The sequence below is a fragment of the Anolis sagrei genome, chromosome 2 (assembly GCF_037176765.1).
Source record: "Anolis sagrei isolate rAnoSag1 chromosome 2, rAnoSag1.mat, whole genome shotgun sequence".
In the NCBI taxonomy this organism is placed as follows: Eukaryota; Metazoa; Chordata; class Lepidosauria; order Squamata; family Dactyloidae; genus Anolis; species Anolis sagrei.
Window position 1 is genome coordinate 245,114,962 of NC_090022.1, and position 24,719 is coordinate 245,139,680.

At 38.6% G+C, this 24,719-nt stretch overlaps 1 protein-coding gene across 5 annotated transcripts in view; it reads right to left on the bottom strand.

The window, feature by feature from the left end:
- The window catches only part of APC (APC regulator of WNT signaling pathway), an 88,055-nt gene that overhangs the window by 37,637 nt on the left and 25,699 nt on the right, over nucleotides 1-24,719 (bottom strand). Inside the window, exons 1-4 of one of the 5 annotated variants that reach the window (XM_060761898.2) lie at nucleotides 20,631-20,756; nucleotides 12,241-12,393; nucleotides 2,467-2,551; nucleotides 1,585-1,786 (exon numbers count right to left, since the gene is read on the bottom strand). In XM_060761898.2, coding sequence (XP_060617881.2) covers nucleotides 1,585-1,786; nucleotides 2,467-2,551; nucleotides 12,241-12,375 — 422 coding nt within the window. In that variant the 5' untranslated portion in view covers nucleotides 12,376-12,393; nucleotides 20,631-20,756. Of the gene's footprint in view, nucleotides 1-1,584; nucleotides 1,787-2,466; nucleotides 2,552-12,240; nucleotides 12,394-20,104; nucleotides 20,178-20,630; nucleotides 20,757-24,719 lie in introns of those variants that run through there. The other 4 variants (XM_067464492.1, XM_060761897.2, XM_060761900.2 and 1 more) reach the window with 4 other exon arrangements.

Sequence of the window (24,719 nt, forward strand, 5' to 3'; positions counted from 1 at the left end):
TGCCTATTGTAAAATTTAAGTTCTACTGATGTTTATACTTGCATACATACATATAAATATCCAGGTTTGCAATACACAAGATTCATTGTAAATTCTACCCAAGTCACCATTTTGTGACTAGCTCTTCTTGGCTGATGCTATTACTGAAATGCAGAAAGAACAAGTAAATGCCACATGTTGTCCATTTTTTACAACTCACAGCTTGGATCCCAAGCTGTGAGTGTGAGCAAAGAGTGCACTGAGCCTTATTTGATTCCTGTCATCTTCTCTGAACACTCAAAAAACACCAGAAAATACTGTTCTGAGAATCAAAGCACCCTACACATAGTGGATGGCATGTTGTTTTATATGTTTGTCTTTATGAAATCAAGGAAACAAGGTTAAATTGGGTGAAATCTGATTTATGCTGTATTGCATAAGAATAGATCTGTTGTTCATGCATGCTTACCTTTGGTTGAAACTCTTCATATTTTCAATTAAGATAAAAAAAAAAATCTGACAGCTGTAAAACATACACATATTTCTAAACAGTCTCAATTAAATTAATGATATTAATGATGAAAAACATGAGTAGAATTTTCCATGGGTCAACGTATATACTGAATTTTAACACTTATAAAAAAAGGAATCATTCACTTCTCTGAGTAGAGTGGCAAAAGACAAGAGCTTAGTCCATTCCAGGGGGAACTGAAAAGAAGCACTGACAACTTCAACACTCTGCCATGGTGCTGCTTTTGGCATTTTTAATGCTGGGGAAGGAAGGAATGGTGGTAGCGGCTGGGTGGCTGGCCCTTTCAAGTGGCATTGGCTTTCTCCCTTCTCTGCAGAATGATCCTCAACTTATCCACAGGTCATGTTAAAGTTCATAATTTTGGCCCCAAAACTGGCTCTCAGCTTATACATGAGTATATATGGTATTTCTACCACATGCAAACTCACCCAGTAGTAACTCTAACATGGGTTGAATTCTGTTGTTCTACAGGGAAATCAATGATCACAACTATGACTCACACACTTCCTGCCATGCATCTAAACTAATTTCTGAAGAGATCTTCAAGAATGCAACTTTAGTTTAAACATACATCCCCAAATTTGTGTAAGCATTTGTGTATGTATGTGCTGTCAGGTCACCTGCTGACTTGTTGCAACACCACAGATTTCATATAATTTTCTTAGATGAAGACTATGCAGATTAGTTTTGCCTATAGCAATGCAGTGGTTCTCAACCTGGGGTCCCCAGATGTTTTTGGCCTTCAATTTCCAGAAATCCTAACAGCTGGTAAACTGGCTGTGATTTCTGGGAGTTGTAGGCCAAAAACATCTGGGGACCCAAGGTTGAGAACCACTGACTTAATGTCTATTGTCTCTCATCTAGGTAAGTATTAATCAGAAGCTGACCCTGCTTAACTTCCAAAATCAACAGGATCTGGTGCCTTTAGGGCATTCAGGTCCTCTTTGTCCTTGAGCAATTTTTTTGTCTTTTCCACTCTCTAACAAAGGGAGAAAAATTCTTTTGAAACCAGGTGTATTTTGTTATATGTTCTTAAGCTGATGCATAAGACATATCTAGGATAAAAATATTACCTCTCTTTCTCTAATTCTTCTAAATAACCAGTGCTCTCTCTGCTTCCATTCATAAAGCCTCTTCTGGGATATGATCCCATGGGAACAGGACTGCATTCTCCTGATCGACTAGAGACCGATCCTTCCCTGCTTCCATATGAACGCATAGATATCTTTGGCCTTAACTTCACTCCAGGAAAGTTATTGCTGTCCAAGTTCAGTTCTGAACAGAAACAGAGAGTTGGATCAATTAGGGCTTAGAAATGTTAGCAAGAAGTCCTTTAATACTTTAATTTCTTACATTACTTTTTATTTCGATAATAAACAAATGAAACATTTTTTTCTCACTGTAATAAATGGACAGTGGGACTTACTGTTAATGTAGAAAGAGACAGACAACTAGACATCTATGGCCCAGAACCCCTGTGCACTCTTTAACCATGTCCTTCACTATTCTATCAAATTTTAAATATGATGTGATAAAATGTTATATCACTTTCTTCCCAGCAAAAGAACTTCAGCTTTGTTCAAGCTGAAAGAGGTAATGTGCAATATCATGACTGTCTCAATGTAAATCCCACTACCAAAATTTCTGTCACCACAAAAATAACAGAAATTGCCATGTGGAAAGTGATGTTCCGAAAACACATGCCTTATTTCCTAGAAGGAACACTCTCCCAACAGCCCACTACAATTGCAGAAAACAAGGTGAATCCTGTTTCCCAGTAGCATCACGAGGATCTGTGATGATGGCTGCATCCTTGGCCAATAAGTGGCAGATGGCCCATATCCTTACTCCCCTGGCTTGAATGTTTTATAACTAAGCATCCCTGGTTTCACATAAGGAGTTCTCTAGAGGGATCAATTTTACTTAACAAGTTTACAACCTTCCTCCAACTTTACCTTTAAGACGCTCCAGTAAATCTATCTGACCAGAAGATGCCATTGCCTCATCTTCAATGCTTCCTTGCAGCTGCTTCAGCACCTCCTATAAAATAAAGAAATAATACCATCAAGAAAATAATTCCAAAATGAGATTAAATCTCACAATTTTGTAACACCTCCCATTCCAAAAGATCCATCAGACTCTTACATTATTTTTAAGAAACTGAACCATACACATTATTTCCAATTATTTCATTTTGTTTAAATTGATATAGTATTTTAGCAAACAGGTTACAACTCCAACAAAAACAAAAAAATGTGTCTGTATTATTTACACTGATTACACTATGTAATACTACTTTTGTTCCTGGGTTATAAATGTCATTTCCTACTTAGTTCTATCATAAAAACATGGAAAAGGTTTATTAAACTGGAAAAACTTTGTTTTTGCAGGACATCCTACAGCACATTTTGCTATAGCTTTTCAATGAATATCTCATATTCAAGCTAATTCAACATAGTTTCTGTCAGCCACAAAAACGAAGTTTCTGGAGTAAGTACCACAAAATTAAACAAGAAATAATACTTTCAAACCAGGGTCGGATTCCCCCCCCCCCCCCCCCCACAAAATGTTGTTACTTATTTTACTGTCACTCCTTTCCACCTGCTACTAAGGAGGCTGTCGAGGTCCTGAACCGGTGCCTGGCCGCTGTAACGGTCTGGATGAGGGCGAACAAACTGAAATTAAATCCAGACAAGACAGAGGTACTCCTATTCAGTCGCAAGGCCGAACGGGGTATAGGGTTACAGCCTGTGCTGGATGGGGTCGCACTCCCCTTGAAGGCGCAGGTTCGCAGCTTGGGTGTGACCCTGGACTCATCGTTGAGCCTGGACCCCCAGGTTTCAGCGGTGACCAGGGGAGCATTTGCACAGCTCAGGCTCATGCGCCAGCTGCGCCCGTATCTCGGGAAGTCTGACTTGGCCACGGTGGTACACGCTCTTGTCACATCCCGCCTTGACTACTGCAACGCTCTCTACGTGGGGCTGCCCTTGAAGACGGCCCGGAAGCTTCAGCTGGTTCAGCGCGCGGCAGCCATTTTACTAACTGGAGCGGGTGGCAGGGAGCACACAACGCCCTTGTTGTCCCAGCTCCACTGGCTGCCGATTTGCTACCGGACCCAATTCAAGGTGCTAGTTTTGGCCTACAAAGCCCTAAACGGTTCCGGCCCAAAATACCTTTCGGACCGCATCTTGGCCTATGAGCCCACGAGGACCTTGAGATCGTCTGGGGAGGCCCTTCTCTCGATCCCGCCTGCCTCACAGGCACGGCTGGCGGGGACGAGGGAGAGGGCCTTCTCGGTGGTGGCCCCCCGGCTGTGGAACACTCTCCCTGCAGACATCAGACAGGCGCCCTCCCTCATGTCCTTTCGAAAAAGCCTTAAGACATGGCTGTTCGAGAGGGCATTTAATTAAGTGCTACAACTATGTGGTAAAGAAGACTGGAATGGAACAAGGAATATGAGACTGGTTATGATTCCACTATGAGACGAAGCGGATTTTTAGTGTAGTCTGTAATTGTTGTATAGTTTATATGTTGTTGTAATTGGCCTCTTTGTAATTGTCTTTTACGTGTATTGTACACCGCCATGAGTCGCCCTAATGGGCTGAGAATGGCGGTTAATAAGTGATCAAATAAATAAATAAATAAATAAATAAATGCAGGAAAGCAACATTTACATCAATAATTTAATTTCCCATACTGCCCAATAGTAGTTCAATGCCTTGTGGAAGTATTCATCTCCATTTGATTTTTTCACATTCCGTTGCATTACCTGGAACTGAAATGAATTTAACTAATAATGAAAACAGGATAATCAACACTACGAAGTTGCCAAATATTTTTTATAGTGTGGCACAAACGTTAAGCACATAAAATACGCTAGCATAAGTATTGATCTGTTTAATTTTGGCAACCTAAATAAGATCTGGTGCAACCTACTGCCTCAGAAATCAAAGTAGTAGCTTAACATGTGCAGTTCCATAAAAACTCAAATTAAAGTCACTGCCTTTTGAGAGGTTGCAGTATTTGTTAAAGAACACAACCAGCCTTACAAAGAAAAAGATGAAATCAAGGTTGTGCAGAAATACCAACTGTGAGTCAGTTATAAACAATCTCAACTATGAACAATTCTTGGAACTCCATTAAATAAATTATTACAAAATGGAAAACGTATTGCTTAACAGCATAAAGAATCCACCAGAGCTCAGTGACAAGGTAAAAAGGGTATTAGCAACCAAGAAGTCAATGACAATTCTAAAGAAGCTAGAGAAATCTGCTGTGGAAAACAATGAAATCTTCCATGACACAACTATCAGCTGGATGCGCCACAAATCTGAGTTTATACAATGGCGGCAAGAAGTCATTGTTGAAATAAATCCATATTTGACTTTTGCAAAAAGGAATGTTGAGAAAAAGAACAGGCGGTGAAAGCTCTCCTCATCTGATGAGACAAAAGCTGATTTTTTTAATTTTTCTGAAAAACACTACACGTGGTACAGTGCCAGCAGTTCTCATTCTCAGTGGAGCTCTATGGGCTATTTTCACCAGAAGTTGCACTGGAGGACTTCAAAAGGATTCCTAGGGAGAACAGAAGGATTATACTGTCAAGGATTCTATGGTCAACTTCAGCTAAAAATTGACTACAGAGTTGTGCTGGAGGACCTAGATATTCCTAGAAAAGTGTCCTCTCAGCTAAAAAAATGTTTGTTTGTTTTACTTGTGCTTTTTCCTGTTTCATGGGGTCTCCAGCGAATGTGGAGGAGTGACTTTATATTAAAACAGATCTCCAAATAAGTTAAGGTTCACATTTAAGAGCTATCTGTAAGACTAAGATGCACAAAATTGTATGAAAATAAATCTAAGAAAGCAACAATGAATATTAACAAGCAGTGGTTGAATTAAGCAAGGCTACTAGGTTCGGAGGCTCTTAAATGCTCAATGGCCTATATAGAAGTAGATAGCTAGATAAAGGATCTGCAAGGTTTTCTATTATAGAGGCACAATCAATAACTAAAGCAAATAGAAAAGCATGGCTATAAGGCAGAAATTCCATAGTATAAAACCTCATTGTTCTGCCCATCTTCACTGCTTTTAGATACAGCAGACACAATGAATACATAAGCAATTAAACAATTAAAGTTATATCCTTCAGCAGTTTCCTTAATGCAAGACCATCTACAGAATCTCTGTCCCTTATCCATTTAGTTTGGCCCATTTTCAAGATATATCTGCCTAATGGATGTGTTTTAATGGTTTTACAGTGTACAAAAAAACCCCCAACATAAAATGTATTTTGTATTTATTGAGGGAAAATAGCAAACTAATCCATACATATCAGAATGCAGTTACTTTCATAGAAATCTTATCTATGTCCTAAAAGCAAAATTATTGTTCACACAATAGACATACAATAAGATAGTGTAAATGAAAACATTGTTTTATTTATAACCTTTTTGGATGTACAGCAGCAAATGGAGAGAGGAAGAGTATGGGACAACTTATGGTTCTGACCCCCTCTCTGAGGTGCATCATCCACAAAAATTTGTCTTTACTTTTCGTCCCTAAACTTGGTATCTTCTTTGTGGTACCCAGAACAAACAAAAAAAAAACACTGAGCTTTTGGGTTTTTCATTTTTTTTAAAAAAAACCTGTTTTCAAACATGCAGGATAGAATATATAGCATATATCTGCATTCTGTGAACATTAAAGAAGATGCCTACATCTAGTTCCGAGGGATGTTGACCTCCATTTCCTCAGCATTTTCCCAGCAGCTCCTATAACATTGTCCCTTCCATTTGAGAAGGCCCCATAACACTTAAAAGAGGATTTTTTTTACATTAAATCACAACCTAGCAACTGTGCTGAGATCAGCAAAAACTTGGGGAATTTGTTGAGGGCTATATATATTTTTCAATGTATTTAGCTTGTTGCATTATTTTATTTCATTAAATCATTTTCATTTTATCAATATTACATTTACTAAATAATTCAGTATTACATTATTTATTATTGAGGGTTGCATTAATTCAATAATTCTTATATAAAGATTAAGTATTTAATTAATTTTGATTTACTTTAGGATTTTAAATTTAAAACTACTTATGTGATCTTTTGGTGTGACACAAACACAGTGACAGCAGCACAAAATGCAGCTATAAGTCTCCTTAGAGAAGCTGGAACTGACTATTCTTGGTGAAATGATCACAGCAACCCAGAGTTCGCTAGCCAAGAAGTGCTGTGAGGCATGGGAAACATTTTTCCCTTTTTTATCTTCATCTGATTGATTGCTTATTGGAAGAGAAAAGCAGTCCCCAGACTTGTAAAAATGCATTGCTCCTCATTTCAATACACTGCTTCACCAATGTCAAGTTGTCCTGATTTTGAATTCAACTTTAACATTGCCACTATTGCTAATTTAAGTTAACAAGAGGCTTTCAAAAGCCTCCCAACTTACAATAATTAATTGCATTTTCCACTTCAACAAATTGCTATCCTAGTTCAATTTTCCATTGTAATTTTTTATTACTGTGCTACGGAACAGAATGCTGGGCTAAGAAAAAGAACACCTTTCTACATTTCAGGTTGACGTTTATGCTGCTTCACTACCAAAGTGATATGAAAGAATAAGCTTACTGCTTCCTCAGGAAGTGTAGGTGATGGGGGGGGGGCACAAAAAGGGAGCAGAATGCCATAATATTTCTCTGACTCTTGCACTGTACACATAAAATTCTATGACACAGTCAAGTGTGTGGCATGCATACTTACACACATTATGCTCCTACTTTAGTCCCTCTTTTTGTTAAGAGATCTATAGTCTGGGTCAGATCTCTGTCATATGAAACCCTTATATTTTTACAGCGGGGTAATCAGTCATGTAATAACGCCATTTCTTCCCGCACCCAAAACTAAGGGATGGCCTTTCATTTGTCACATAACATGGTGATTGCGAGTTTGCTTTGATGTTAATGCCATATTCGGGTATCACCATCTCCCAAGGCAGTTACTTTACTCTCAACGCAAGAACAGAAAACAGAATGTTGGTGGACAGCAAAAGAGATTTAAAGATGGGCTTAAAGCTAACCTTAAAAACTGTGGCATAGACACCAAGAACTGGGAAGCCTTGACTCTTGAGGATTCTAACTGGAGGTCATCTGTTACCAATAGTGCTGTGGAATTCAAAGAGATACGAAGAGAGAGTGAAAAGGAAGAAATGTGTCAAGAGGAAGGCATGTCAAGCCAACCCTTGTTGGAACTGCCTTCCATCTATCTGGAAATTGATGTCCTCATTGCGACTGAACATGAGGATCAAGAGTACGTCTCTACAGTTACCTACGGACATACTGCCAAGACCCTACACTTGGATGGCAATCATACTCAGCCATGAGTGATAGCCAATGATGGTGAATGCCATATTGCTGTGAATTCTCATCTCATTACCAGCTACCTTGCTACTAATTGGAGCCCCCGGTGGCGCAGTGGGTTAAAGCACTGAGCTGCTGAGCTTGTTAATCAAAAGGTTGCAGGTTCGATTCCGGGGAGCGGCGTGAGCTTCCGCTGACAGCCCTAGCTTCTGCCAACCTAGCAGTTCGAAAACATGCAAATGTGAGTAGATCAATAGGTACCGCTCTGGCGGGAAGGTAACGACGCTCCAGGCAGTCATGCCGGCCACATGACCTTGGAGGTGTCTACGGACAACGCTGGCTCTTCGGCTTAGAAATGGAGATGAGCACCACACCCCAGAGTCAGACATGACTGGACTTAATGTCAGGGGACTACCTTTTACCTTGCTACTAATTGTTCACATATACAATTACTCAATACTCCCATTTTATTCCATATGTAGAGTTTGTTGTGACAAACTCTCCCATTTTGAACCAGAAATTGCAATTAAGTATGGTTCAACAATTATTTTACTGGCTTTACTTTGACCACAAAAATGTGGTCCGTAGGTCTTCTCCTACTCTGCCTAGCAAAATATTAGTAGAAAAGTAATATGAGGCCAGGAGTGGTGTAAGGTAAAAATGTAGTCCATCGCGGGGAAAACCTAAAAGAAGCACCAGTCCCCTCTACACTGCCCACAGTGGGGAAGCAACAAATATTTGTTTGTTCAGGTTAATACTGTACCTCACACTGACTCATGGATAAGTCAGTCCAGTTTTTTGGGGAAGAGAGAGGGTCGGTTTTTTTGTTACTGATTATATACAGTATTCTTTCCTTTCACTTTTTCTTCACCTCTCATCCTCCCATGAGCTATATTCATTTGCCCTACTGCACCAGATCCCATCTGATCTTAGAAACTAAGTAGGGTCAACTGGGTTAGTAAATGAATGGGAAACCATGAATACTAGGTGTTGTAGGATCTATTTTAAAGGAAGGAACCTGCAAAATGACCTCTGTGGTCATTGCAAATGAAAACCTGATGAAATGAATTGAGTCAACATAAATTGACAGGCAACTTGAAAATACACACACACCACTGTATTTTTCTACAGTTAACAACAACCTCCCATTCTTGTATAAGCCTCATATCATATCAAATAATCTATCTTACTCAGAGAAAACAGAGTTTTCTAGAATTATGCCAGTAACAACGCATTTCTTTATTCAGGTAGGTAGAAATGTGCCTACTTATCCAACCAATTTGCTTTAGCATGTAGCATTTAAAACTTATGCCAATATCTTTTGAATACCAGCAAGAAATAAAATACTTCACTGCCTAGAAATAACTTTTGTAATTTACTTTTTCATACTGTTTTAATACATGTTTTTTGTTTTACTGCACATGCACACTGAGATTCCATCACCATATTGTGTTAGAATATACTAATATATTTTGGTAAAATATGGTTTCAGTAGTAGTAATAAAACAGAAAAAGTAATAATAATAATAATAATAATAATAATATATGGTTATGATGATATTAATAGATGATGTTGATGGAGACGAATTAATGATTTTAATTCATAGTGATATGTTATTATTTAGTTATTATGATTTTTACATATGTATTGGCATTGAATTCTGCCATCAGTATGTTGTAAACTGCCCTGAGTCCCCCCTCCCAGGAATGATAAAAGCGGTTTATAAATACAGTAAATAAACAAATAAATAATTGTAGTATTATTGTAAAGGGTTCAGCATGGCAGAGATACTTCAGTTAGCAAACTTTAAAACCTGGCGAGGTGGGCGGTTGGCTGTGCAGCTAACCAGGCCTGACTTTCCCTTACTTGGGTGCTAGCAGGAAGTAAGCCTTGCAGCCCTCAGCCTTGCGGGCCCAGTGCACAGTCAGGCAAGAGGCTGCCATGGGAGTCTCCCACTCGCCCTCATGATAGCGCAGTGCTGGTCAAGGTCCACCCCCTCCTGCCAGGCAAAGGATAGGTCGCATGCCAGGCATCGCCTTCCCTTGCCCGGTGCCAGCGGGAAGGGAGACTTGCAGCCCTCGGCCTTGCTGAGTCCGGCGTGGAGTTGGTGGGAAGCGCTTTTTGAGGTGGGCCTTGCTCGCCCAGCGCTGGCCCCTTCTTCTTTGTGCGGTGGCCGTGAGGCATCTTCTACCTGTTTGGGAAGGGCAGCGCCTGGCAAGCGAGGCCCACCTCAAAAGCGCCTCCCGTCTGCCCCGACGACTCCTTAGTTTTGGCTACAAGGCTCCCTTCCTGCCTCTGGCCCTGTCAGGCCAGTGTTGTGATGGCACGCAGGCAGATGACACCCATGGCGACCTCTCACCCGGTGCCAGCTCTTTCCTCTCAGTGCTGGGGCGCAGGGAGTCAGGGCTTGTGGGCAGCGACGGTGGCCAGATCTGGGCCCTACTGCACTGCAGTCAGCATCTGGCTTTTGCTGCCTGCAAGGGGCCTTGGCTCGGCGGAAGCGCTGGCAGCAATGGGGTGGCACCTGCTGTGGTTGCTGCCAGTATACCTGGCCAGCCAGGCCAGCCTGAGACTGGGCTTCATGGTGGCCAAAGGTCAGTCTTTCCTTTTTTTAGTCAATGCTCTCATAAGGATGTGGGTGAACTACAACTCCCAAGATGGTGAGTCAATCAACTCCAAACCCCATCAGTATTCAAAGTTGGCCATGTTGGGTCTGTATGCCAAGTTTAGTTGAGATCCATCATCAGCTGGGTTCAGTACTCTTTGGATGTAGGTGAACTGCAATTCCCATATGAAAAGTTAATCACCCCCAAACACCACCTATATTCATAGTTGGCTACGTTGGGTCAGTGTGCCCAGTTTGGTTAAGATCCATCGTCGTTTGGGTTCACAGTGCTCTCTGAATGTAGGTGAACTACATTTCCTCTAAATCACTGTCAATTCCTCCCAAACCCCTCCAGTATTTTCTGTTGGTCATGGGCATTCGGCGTGGGAAGTAGGTTCAATTCCATTGTTGGCGGATTTAGAGTGCTCTTTGATTGACAATGACAAAATCAGTCATTGTCCCCCTCAACCCCACCAGTGTTCAAATTTGGGTATTTTGAGTATTCATGCCAAGTTTGGGCCAGATCCATCATTGTTTGGGTTCACAGTGCTCTCTGAATGTAGGTGAACTACATCTCCCCTAAATCACTGTCAATTTCTCCCAAACTCCTCAGTATTTTCTGTTGGTCATGGTGGTTCTGTATGGCAATGTTGGTCTAGATCTGTCATCAGTGGGGGTCTCAGTAGTCTATAGAAGTCAGAGCTGAACTGGTTGAAGGTACTGCAAATCCCATCAATCCGTTGTTTATACTCCCCCAAACATATTGTTTTTGTGATGAATCACTATACTTTAATTATATTCAATTTACAAAAATGAAAATACATCCTGCATATCCGATATTTACATTACGATTCATAACAGTAACAAAATTACAGTTATGAAGTAGCAACAAATATAATTTTATGGTTGGGGTTCACCATAACATGAGGAACTGTGTTAAAGGGGCGTGGCATTAAAAAGGTTGAGAACCACTGCACTAACAGGATATGTTTGCCTACCTTCACCAGCCACTACCCCTCTGGAACAGGGGAGCTCTCTCCACTGCAACTATATATATATGTCTTTTATATTTTTTTCCCCACACCAGAATCCCAAATAACACACATGTAAATATAGGTATTTGTTTGCTTCAAAAACATAAAATGTCAAACTATATGATTAACAATATAGTGAAGCCTGATCCTTAAAACAATAGAGCAGCTTCCCTTCACAGATTTGGTAAATCTGCCAAGGATTTTTCTTACACATACGTAAATATCTTACACGCCACGTGTAAATCTTATTTATTTAGGAAATATATTAATTCAACAGGGAAAGAAGGAAGTGCACTGTCATACCCTTTCCATCACAAGTTCTGTTCTCCTCAGAGGGAAAGTTTGTAATGTCTGTGTAAGTGATTTTCCTACACATGGATGATCACTAAATTAGGGCTGTATATGATGTAGAGTCCCTACAGGATAGGTGCAGGGAAGGACTGAGGGTGAGAAGCTAGCACATTCTCCCTTTCACATGGCACAGCAATATATTTTCCGAATAAGTGAATATTTAATGTACATCCCACCAGCATTCTATACAAAACCTTTTGTTCTCTTGTTAGATAATAATATTTACTGCAAGTTTTTCCTGCAAACCTAGAACTTTTGAAAGCATAGTTAGGATTCTGTGAGGCAATAATCCAAATACATAGGTTTTGATACACACAGACTTCTCTGTGTGATTTGGGCCACCAACCCCAAGAGCTACTGAAGTCAAATTATTTTTATACCTTCATGTTAGATGCTTCAGTTTCCAGTTTTGTAAGATGATTTGAATTATCTTCCAGTTCTTGTCGAAGATTTGTGTTCTCCATTTTTAACGCCTCAACTTGTTTTAACAACTGATCATATGACACTGCAGCCATTCTGGGCTACCCCAGGACCTAAAGCAAATAAAGAATAAATATTTGTTTTGATTCATCTGTTCCAAGAAATAAGTTGAACTATGAAAGACTCTTGACTAGAAAATGTTACTTCACTTTCCATCTGAAGAATTTAATATGGTGAATTTTATATTTCACAGAAACATTTTTACTGAGCATACAATTAAATCAAACCATTTTAGATCAGATAGTCTTTTTAAAACTGATTTAAAGCTAAAAATTTAAAAAACGTCACTGAGATGCTTTCTAGAAGCAAATTTTAAGTAAGGTTAATTTGACCTAGAGAAATGCCTCACTGTTTACTCAATCAAATTTCAATGCCTCTGGTTCAGAATACAAAACAAATAATCTATTATTCAGGACAACAGCACCATCCAGAATGCAGAATCTTACTGCTTCAAATTTTAAAAAATGAGCTGCCAAGAAGCATTGTTTGAATTTCATTTTCAAAAACTAAAGTTTCAGAGCATCACCTGCCCAAATTACAATAGTATACTAAGCAGAAGTTGCATTCTGAGGAATGTCCCACTGCATGCCTTCAAGCACATCTCAAATGCCTAGAACAGGAGGGTACATGCTACATGCCAGGAGCTGTTATACTACAATTCCTATAAGCCTCAGCTAACATAGCCAGTTGCCTATAATAATTGAAGCTGGAGCCCAACAACATCTGGAAGTTGAGAAGCTCCGCCCTAGGAAACTTCTCATGCTTCTGTCCTATTCATTTCTTATTCACTCTGGTTTCTACATCAGATCAGAGAGAGGAGCATTAGAGTCCTGCTTCCCTCTGTCATCATTTTTTCACATGGAAAGTGACAAATATGCAGAAAAGATGAGAGGGTTTCTGTTCACATGGAAGTTGTGCATGTTAAGAGCCTTAGAAAATCAGGAATCTTACTAATGTATAAAGTTTTCTATGTGAGCAGCAATCTGCCTTTGGCAAAACTTGCCATATTGTTGGAACTTGTGCTGTTCTGCTTTTCTTTTTGTGTAATGAAAAACGCACAAAGTTGGTAACAAGCAAATGAGGTTTTCTTGACCAGGGGTATGGAATTCTTCAGGAATGGAGATATTAGTCCACAGAACAAATATTTTTAAAGCAATGTTAAGGGTGTGTGTGTGTGTGTGTGTGTGTGAATGAAATCTGTTTGCTATATAACATTCCATAAAGAACGTCATTGCTTATTATCTGGTAAATAAGAATTAACATGAACCTAATCTAGCTTCTGTTAGAGTAGAAATGGCAAGATCTGTGGACCAATTTCCCTGGAAACCACTGTAGTTTCATTAATCCCCTAAAAATCCCAAACAAACAAAAGAAGAAATAGCTGCAGGCCATTTGTATACCTGATCTGAATATCTTATATGAAGAACCAACATGGTATGGTGAGGGAGAAAGGGGACATATACCAAACCAGCCAGACCAGCCAAATCAACCCTGGCAATCAATGGGGTAACAGATATTATAGCCAGATTGGCCTCACATTAGCGTGGTGTGGTGCTTTGAATGTGATTCCGGAGACAAAAGTTTGAATCATCATTTGGGCATATAAGCCCACCATATTTCACCAAGAAAATCTTGTGGTAGATTCACCCCAGGGTTGTCATGGGTTGGAAATGAGTTGAAGACATACATGCAGAACAAATCTTCTCATCATATGAACCTCCTTCCCATGTTAAAGTCTTATTAGCTTGACTCTAAGTCATAATAATTATAGTTCAATAGTCTTTTCTACTACTGTCTTGAATCTACAGAATGAGCTTGCCAAGACAATGATAGCACACTTCTTGGAGTTTTTACAAGAACTGTACACTCTTCCTTTTAAAAGCTTGTATTAGGATTAACTGTGTTACTGTTATAAGAATGATTTGCAGTTGTTACTATACCTCACTGGGGAGCCCTGACCCTCAGTATGTTTTGAACAAGAACTCACATGATCTCCTACCATTAGCCACGCTGGGTGAAGTTAATGGAACCTTTCAACCAAAACATCTGGAAGGTCATAATTCCTCATCCTCTTTTAAAGCCCACATTAATTTTCTGCTGAAGAAAATTTGATATGTTCCAAAAGGGACCTGGCTTTAGTAACTTATTAGAAGAAAATTGAGGGACAGTATGAAAGTATTACACAAAGAGTAACATTTATTGAAAACATATCCAGTCTACTTACCCAAAAGGTTACAACAGCTTTCAATTTTTATTGTAGACACAATTTTAAATATAACAATGCCCATTGGTGAGTCATGCCATATCTAAAGTTATGCCTAAAATTACAAACCAATATAGAAAGCTGCTGAATGCTGGTGTTCAGCCCAGCCAGCTCACCTTAACTGAACATGTCAGAAGTCAGTCTTCTGACCATTCGTAAACAATTCCAAGAGTTGTAACTTTGCATATCACAAAAGGTTGTGGCAAGGCAAGAACTATACAGTGATGGCAAATATATACAGAGGTAATTGTAAGATAAAGTTTTCAATAGTAAATCGTAAGATAGATGGATCCTAGACTTAGCTGCTTTCAAGAAAATGAGTGGGAGGACAGCATTCCGTTTGGAAAGACTTTAATATAAATATAATACAGGGTGAATACATTCACATAGTTTAGTATTTATAAAGAGGTAGGCAGCTGAATCTTACATTAGCAAGCTTTTTGTGTCAGTGACTGATCTGAATAGATCACACTGCAATGGTCAAGGTCGAAAATCATAAAAACCTGGCTCAGATTACTTCTGATCAAATTGACATAGAAACAACATAATAAATGCAACTGGTAAAAAGCTTTTCTAGAATTCATAGCCATCTGCTTTTCCGAAAGTAGTGCCAAATCCAGAACTACTCCAAAGCTCTGCACCTGTTCACATTTGGAATCCAAAATGCCAGTTAATCACAAATAAGCCCCTACAGGTCACCAACCAGAAACACTTCCAATTTGTCTTCAGATCAATTGCCTCCATCTAACACACCTTCAGATCAATTGCCTGCATCTACGAGAAAATCACCTCCTAGGCAGCAATTCCAAATCTCAATCAAATACATTTGGATCCACATACTATCTATCTACAAAGCTAGAGCCGATCATTTTAAGCAGCTTAAGACAGAAATTATATTAAGGGTAATACTAAGTTTGGAATATCTTCCAATTCACATATGACTAAAATGATTTACCTATTGACCACCTTCCATGTCTGAACAGACCAGAACCAGGTGAGAGAATTACTGGAAAACAAAACTTGAGTGAAGTCCAAGTATATGTTTAAATATAAAAGTTGATTTAAAAATCCAGTAAGATGACAGTTGCAGTGCCATGGTGACTTAGAAGACAGGAATCATTAACTAGCACAAAACTATAATCAGTCTGAGAGACATTCCTAAACAAGTTAAAGAAACACCTGTTTTCCAGGATCACCTGGAATAGCTCTAACGTAGAATCAGTAAATTGAAACAGTTGGACATTCTGTCACCAGTCATATCTTCCACAGACAGAAAATGTATTGAAAACAAATGGTAATATCCAGCTTTACGCAAGACAGAGTTATGCCTGTTCGATGGCAAATCTAGAGCTTTGGTCCGACACTTCCCAGGTTTATCTCAGCTGGCTTTCAGTAGCCATGTCAAGCAAGGTTTCAGATTACATATATTTGCACAAATATTCAGTTCCCTACCAACATGCTTTTTTATCATCTTTTCTCTGACGAAAAAGCCAGTGGAGCTTTGAAAGTTAGCATGATATGTTTTCTGCATTTTGGTTAGCCAATAAAGGTATCGCTCTTTTGTGAATTTTGTATTTTGTTCTATTTTACTGTTTGGGCAACAGAGCTACCCGTGAAAAGGGAGCACTTTGGTCAGTTTTGGTAGAGGATACAGAAAAGAATGAAGGTCAAGGGCAGAACAGCCTGTAGCTATGAGATAGGATGAACACAATGTAAATTGCAAACAAAACAATTAATCTTCATTATGAACCATAACACAAAGGATATTCTGGAGGCAACCAGCACATACACGAATTAACTGTTAAGATCTTGTACTCTAAACAAGTGTTAAAGAAAGAAAATGAACAAAGGGAGTAACAATGCAAACAAGTGTTAATGTGAACTTGAGCAGATTTGACATATCATGTTTTTCTCAATGGACACCAGCAATTTCCTCATTAGTTCGTTGTATTGCTACTTTAGAGTGTCATAAACATCAGAGATGATTTTACACAGACTTTTGAACCAGGCCACAGTTTAACCACAATCTGAAAATCAGACAAAGGTAACAAAATTATTGGCACAAGTATACCAGCTTCACAGCTGATGAAGGGGAAATATACCTTCACATATATACAGCTAGGAAGTACCCTGAAACATTTGGACCACAAGTGTGGCTGGTTCTAAAAATACTAAAATTATTCTTTAACAAAAATAACTCTAGTGTTCACAGAGAACTATTAACAACTAAGTATTCTCACACAAGAATGTGCTATTTGAAAACCAATCTTATAGGGTTTCCACAATTTCGTAAGATTTATTTACCCATGCAAACAGTCATCTTTAACAGCCACATAGTGAATGGACTGAGACACAGAAAAGTTTGCCTCCAAATCAATCAGGTAGTAATTGCTGCTGATTCTTCCTTTTCTGCACATTATTCTGTGCTATCTTCTACACTATTCCAATACCACCCTCCCCAAAAGGATCTTTCAGGTGGGATTACAAGTGAAAACTGCACCACTGCTCTAAAATCAGACGGTTCATGGAATTCTTGTTCTCAGCTATAAATTTTATGAGGCCTAGCAGTTACTGAGTCAAGGGCCTTGAGCTTTACACTTATATTGGAAGCAGAAGAACAAAGTCCACTGCAGACAACTCTGAGCTGGTCCTATCATTATATTACAGTATGTTGATTTGGTTTATGTGTTTTATGTTTATGTGAAAAATAAAACGAAACCTTTTTAATAAACAGGTTTCTAAGTTAAATTGCAAGACCTTGTCTACTTCCATTTGAGAGGAAAAATGAACCCATTATCCCAGCAATAAGGCCAATATATTATTTGCTGCACAAAATCTCAGCTCTGTGTGTTATAATCTGAACAAGCACACAAAAATGCATTTCCAAGGATAGCAATGATGGAAATCTGCTTTAAATTATTGCTTACTTATAAGTATATGTTTAGGGGTCGTGTTTGATAATTAAAATTACAAGTCCAACATTGTAAAATATTCATATCTTATATATGATGATGAGAAAATGGTGCACATCTCAGTAAAAGACACGGGGATGATCTTATTTCATCTTTCAAAATTCTGAGAAAGATAGCACTTTACTCTGTCAAGAGCATTTGAAGGAAACTCATGATTTCTATATTTTAGCAAAATAATTCTGATATTGTAAGAATCATGTGCAATATAACTAAATAAAATTAATCATGTGCAAAATTTGACCTGAAGGTTTTCTATTGTTGTAACAGCCATTACATGAGTTTGCTTATGGCTAAACTTATTTTACAGTTTCTTCCCATACACATATATCCTTTTTATAACTTCAATTTTTGCATAATACATCTCATTTAAAATATTTGGGAGTTTTCATTCATTCTAAAAGATAGGTACATATCTGCCTTGGTAATAAGCAAGATCTGCCTCTAGGGGCTTGATGAAATTCAACTGCTTCTGCATGTGAATTCTCCACCTCTCATGAGACACAGCATTGGGTCTTCGATTAAGCTTGTCAGCCATAAACATGGTGCTGTGCTTTTTGAGAAGGAGAACGCAAAATATGCTGTGGTTTACTCATTTGCGGGATCCGTGTATCTTATAGCACCTCCATCCTACACGACTATATAGCCATGTAGAATTCTGCTATTTCCAGACACATTGCAGCTACTGACCAAGCTACATTCCTTCAAACAATGAGAATGGGATAGCTCACACAGGAGGCAAGGGGATACAATTTATGTAGGCCAATTCAACTGAACTTAAGTGGAAGTGTACCCATACAATATTTAGTTCTACAGCCAATTTATTGGCAACTTCAATTGAATCAGGTGTTTTCAAACTCCTTTCCTGTCAACAAGGTAAACACGAAGCAACAAAGAGCTACTGAGTTATTTGCTATAGTTCATTAGGAAATAGGGGAGGCGTGGTCAATATTATACCCAAATCAAGTGTGACTGGTACTGTACATAGATGATCCAGTGGAAAGTCCTAATCTGCCATGTTTTTCCTTAAGAATGCATGATTCACATACCAGGAAAACAAAGCATTATATTAAGCTACTTATTACCCAAAATAACATTAGTTCAGAAGCATGACTGTCCCAAAATAGTGGCCTTCTTAACAAACCAATGGAAAATAGGTAGTATCTAGAAGTTTCATCAGCAATTGATAAGTGGTGCATAGTCTTTAAACAATAAATGGATTTCTATAATCCCACCTCAAGTTTGTTTTTGAAGTAATTTGCAATTTTGGTGCATTTATTTGTGTCCTTATGTCTGAATTCATATGGCTATATTTCATGTAATACATTTTTCATAATGCTCAATCATGATTACTAACAATAGGCTATCTTGAGAAAGAAACCCTACTGAGTGCAATGGCATATACTATCAGAAATATACGGAATGCATCCTAATTCCACATATTTCAAATATTTTAAATAAGATCAAATATCCACAGGCTCATCATCCTTTGATGTAGATGTTTTAAACTGTACAATCCACTAATATATTCAAGATTTCACAAAAAATGTACATACTGAACAGATATATAAATATATATATTTATATGTGTATGATATATGTAGTTTTTTCATGCTACATTGGTTGGATCCAACCTTAATCACAGTTAGAGTAAAACCACTAAGATCATATGATTTTAAGATATCTAGTTAAATTGTGATTAAGGTTGATTTCAACAATTCATCAATAACATAAACTAAGAAACTTAAATCATAATAAGCCACAATACTGAAATATGTTATAACCTGAAAAACGTTCCCAAAATCAGTGGCAAATATAAAACATTCGCTTCTAAAAACAGAAAAAAGTGCAACATTTTTAAGAATTGCCTGGCCAATTCTCAAAAAGACAATCTTTTTTTAAAGATACCAACAGCTGCTTTAGCTATTTAATATTGATTCAAAAATTATATTTATTTTAGTATAATTAGAACCATAGAATTATACTACTCTGTTACTTCTAAGTGTACTAACACTCAAATAAAATTTCAATTTTTCCTCTACATTGATGTATCAAAGGTGACCTAATTATTGCATTAAGAATGCATTTGACAAGCAAAAAGAAAGGAACCATTACTTCATACATAATTTATTAAGATTACTAACAGTACCTAGGGCTGAATAACTCTCAGAACCTCTTTTGAAGATCAGTTCAGAAGGTTTGGGTGGATGATGAATATTGGTTTCCTCCATGTCTTTAATTTTCACTTAACATTCCACCATTTGCTTTTTAGGGGTGGCAACAGCTTTATTGCATGCCTGGGTGCAGCAGTGCAGCAGAAGCTCTCATCTCTATGCAGATTTTCTTTCAGTAAGGAGCAAAAGCTGCTGCGGTAAACCACAGAAATCCCAGCAACACACCATTCTACTAACAAAGGCACTAGGATTTTGCAGCATTTTCAGCAGGGAGTCTTCATGGCTTTGCAATATCATGCATATTGTCCAAAAGAAATCTTAGCATTTTAATATTATAATAACCCATTCTCTACAATACCTTCCTCATCCTCCCTTTACAGCCCTTGCATTGTGGAGCTGTTAGATTCAAATCAAGGCATCTCCTCTGCTGCTTTGTGTCCCTTTCTCTGGCTGCTGCTACTATGACAGGAGGGAGGAGGAGGAGGAGAAGGGAGGATTTCAATGGGCTCAGTTCTCATTCCTCTAAGCAATGAATCTGATTCATTCTTTGTTGTCCTTTATCCGTCTCCTAAGATACAATTCCCCCCTGATTTCTATGAACAAGCTTTAGAACAATTTCTGTGGTACAAAAGCATAGTTTCTCTCATCACTTCTCAAATTCACCATTATCTGCCCCTGCCATTCTGTCAAAAACATGGACCAGAACACTAAGAATCTGTGCCTAGTTTCATTCCATAGAAGCAGAAAGGGGAAGGCAGTGAGGGAAAAGCAGTCTGCATTTCCTAACATTTATCACATCATCATCAGATGGGGTAACACAGTCATCTAGATACTAATCTTCAGGGCTCATTTCTAACAAGAGTACAACGTTAGCATCCACTTACCCCATCTCCGACATCGACTGCACCTCCATTCAGCCTTCAACACCCAGCACCTTCCTGTATTCAATGTCTGCAACTCTGCACTAGAGACACAGCTCACACAGCCACATTCCAGTCACGTGTGCACCCAGCCCAACCCAGCCAATGGCCCTGCTCACATCACAAAATGCAACATACTCTTGTTCACATCTACGGCTTCCTTTTCTCCTATCCACCCTGACTCTTGTCAATTTGCAATCCGGACAATCTAGCAAGAAGGAAGGGAGGGATAACTTGTCAATGTGAACAGGAAAGGACACAGCTTTTACAGAGCAGAGAGAAAATGGAAAACAAAAATGGGTTTGGGGCGGGGGGACAGGAGAGAAGAAGGCAAATCCAACGTCAATTTATCCAATGTAATTGTAGGATTTTTCTTTGTAGTGTGAACAGTCTTCTATTTATATATTTTATTATCAATGGTAAATGATGGCAAAGCAGCTACCAACAAGATACAGTTTATATGAGAGAAGAAACTGATAATTTAATTCAGATTTATTTTGTACTACTGATTATAACAACTGTCTAATCTATTCCAGATCAAACTGCGGGATTCTCCTTCAGGGTAGGATGTTGCACATGATGACCTTCAAATCTAATCCTGACCTCTAAGTCTATGTTCTTGGGGTAACTCATATGTAAATATATAAAATGTATACAGAATGGGCATATTTTACAGCATAAAAATATGGGCACTTTACAGGTGTTTTCATTCCATCTACAGATTATTAAACATATATATAGTACTAGGTATACCTTTTAACAAAAGAATATATTCCCCTCCTCAAAAGAGGCTTACATACTCATGAACACATATTAGCATTTCTGATCCAATTAATAAAACTAGATCAAAATGTAACTTGCAGTGTTCATTCAACACCACATCAAATGCTTCAATATACAATGCACACACGAAGACAACACCTTTCTACGAAAATTGAAGCTAGATTCCTAAAAATATTTATGAGATGCTGAGTCCAATTTATCATTGTGGAACTTCCGAACAAACATGAATAGGATTGCACTGTCAGTCTTAACTTATATTTATATTTAACATGCTTTTTATGAATTCAAAGGATGGCAGTTACTCTTAAGAGACAAATGTCTGGGAAATCCCTTTGCCCAGAAACAGACCAAGGAAACATGATTAATGTCAACAGTATGCCCTGCTTCCTGTCTGCATGGATGGTAGGTTGTCATAATATATTGTACTGACCACACAAGCACACACACACACACAAATCATACCAGTATCCAAGTGATAGACACTTGCCTGTAACAAAGCTGGCTTTACAAAGTCATTTTATTATATTTTATATATACTACCCAATACTTTCAGTTTTATATGGTAAAATGTCTCAGCAAAGGAAGAATCATCATTCTAAAAAAAGACTAGGAGCATTTACTCAGCTTTAGAAAACAAATGATCAGTGGAGTCATGCTTCCCAGAATGCTAGCTCATCATATGAAACATAAATTTAAGGTTTATTTATTTGATGCACTTATTAACCGCCATTCTCAGCCCATATGGGCGACTCATGGCGGTGTACAGTACACATAACAGACAATTACAAAAGCCAGTTTCAACGACATATAACAACACAACAATTTACAGACTACACTAAAAATCCGCTTCGTCTCTTAGTGGAATCATAGCCAGTCTCATATTCCTTGTTCCATTCCAGTTCTCATTACCGTATAGCTTTGTTGTTTAGCACTTAGTTAAATGCCCTCTCGAACAGCCATGTCTTAAGGCTTTTTCGAAAGGACATGAGGGAGGGCGCCTGTCTGATGTATGCGGGGAGAGTGTTCCACAGCCGGGGGGCCACCACCGAGAAGGCCCTCTCCCTCGTCCCCGCCAGCCGTGCCTGTGATGCAGGTTGGTTATCCATATACAGTTTCACACACACCATGTATTTTGCTAATTATCATAAGAGTAAAACACATGCTAATCTAATTAAATGTCACTATAAAACAAATAATAGCTCAACATAGTATACTGAGTGAAAGCTGTGAGCACAATGACCAAAATTCCCAAGGAGATGTGGCTGACAGTCTATTTCCAATTTGAAAAGATATTTTTGATGGCTCAACTGTGGAGGGAGGGAACCTGCAATTTAAAAAAGGTGAGCTGCCACTTCTGATTACTCAAAAATGGCAATTCATCTTATTTAGCCAGCAAATGAATGTGGAGGGGCTGAAAAATGGTGTCTAGCATTACACCAAGGAAAGGAAGACATTTTTTCCTAGTAAGTCCAAGTAAAATAAAACAGAAATGTATACACTGAATATTATGTGACAAGATTAGATGTTAGGCTGTCACATTTCAGATTTAGCAGAGGGGGTAAAAACCATAGCAAGCTTATATATATCAAACTGAATCCAGCTTCGTGTATGTCTGTATACACACACATATACAATACAGTTACTCTTCGGTAGCAGTGATCGTAAATGCAGTACTTGCTTCCGATGTGACATTCAAACACACAGACACACTCTATACATGAGCACTCACTCGTCTGAGGAGAAAAAAAAACCCACCGACATATTCTCTTTATCCTCTCTGTTTTCCTTTTAATGAGGTAATGATGGACATTACTGCATGGGGTCCTACAAACATCCTCTGGCATTGTAGAGCTAGAACATGCCAGGATGACCAATCTTCAAATCTCATGACCTAGTTGAAAGCACTTTCCAAAAACTGATTTCCCAGTTTCATACTTTCAACTTACCGCACCAGCTCAACTTTAAGTACTCGCAACCTGTGCATTGCCACTCATTGTCCATGCTCTTTCTTTTATTTATTTTTTTGTTGACAAATTGCGTGATCCTGAGAATTGAAGTGTTTTCACAAGAGTCTGTCATTTCATGGTGTCAACGTGTATGAGTTTGCAGTTGTATGGTAAACAATATATATAAAGTTGCATTTTTCAATTCCAAGCCTTTTCATCATTAGTGTATTCTGCAAGTGGGAGATGTAGTTGTGGGTCCTAAACCTTGTTTTGGGCTGCAGCAGTTTACACAAGATGAAATATTTGCAGGAAAAAAAATTGGAAGTTGTTTGACTTATCACACCACTATCAGCACTATAAGAAGGAATGGTTACTTACCTGTAACTGTGTTTCTTTGAATGGTCATTTGTGAAATTCACACTTATGGTACTTCCTGCGTGTGCACAGTGAGTTTTGGAATGCTCTAGACAGCTGAAAATCTTCTGGCTGCAGCCCCACCCACCTTCCCTAGGAGGCATATAACCAGTGGGAGGGGCTACAGACTCAGTTCCTGCACCATAGAGCAGAGGTGACAGAACCAAGGCATGACAGAAAGCAGGAAGGATGGGCAGGGATGTGCGAATTTCACAGATGACCACTTGAAGAAACACAGTTACAGGTAAGCAACTGCAACTGTGAAAATCACTCTTATGGTAGACTAGTGAGCTACTGGTCTTGGATGGCAGGAGTCATGCCACTGCACAGAGAAGGATCACTCTGCCAAAGGCCACATGTTTCTTGGAAATAACATCCAGTTTGCAATACGTAATAAAATTAAGTGGGGAAGACAAAATGGCTACCTGACACACCTTTTCCAGTGGACCGCCCTTCAAGAAGGCATTTGATGCGCCGACAGCTCTTGTGGAATGACCCTTAGGATGTGCAAGTAAGTCCTTGCCAGTCAGTTGGTACGACAGGCGTATGGCCAACACATACGATGATGATGATGATAATAATAATAATAATAATAAAGCTTTATTTATATCCCACCACTATTTCAGGGGGCTCACAGAATGATCTCAATAGTGCAACAATATACAAATACAATAAAATACAGAAAGATCAAAATTAATAACCATAAAATTAATCCGATTTTTATTAAAACAGCAATAAAAACCGTATTAATTAAAAAGATACTACAAAACCCAGCAGGCTACGAAAATAGCAGCTGTATACAATATCAATCCCCATAAAGTGCAAAAGTGAAGCAAATCACTAAGTTCTTGAATATAGTGATTAAGGCAATAATCACTAAACATGGTCAAAGGCTTGTTTTAAAAGCCAC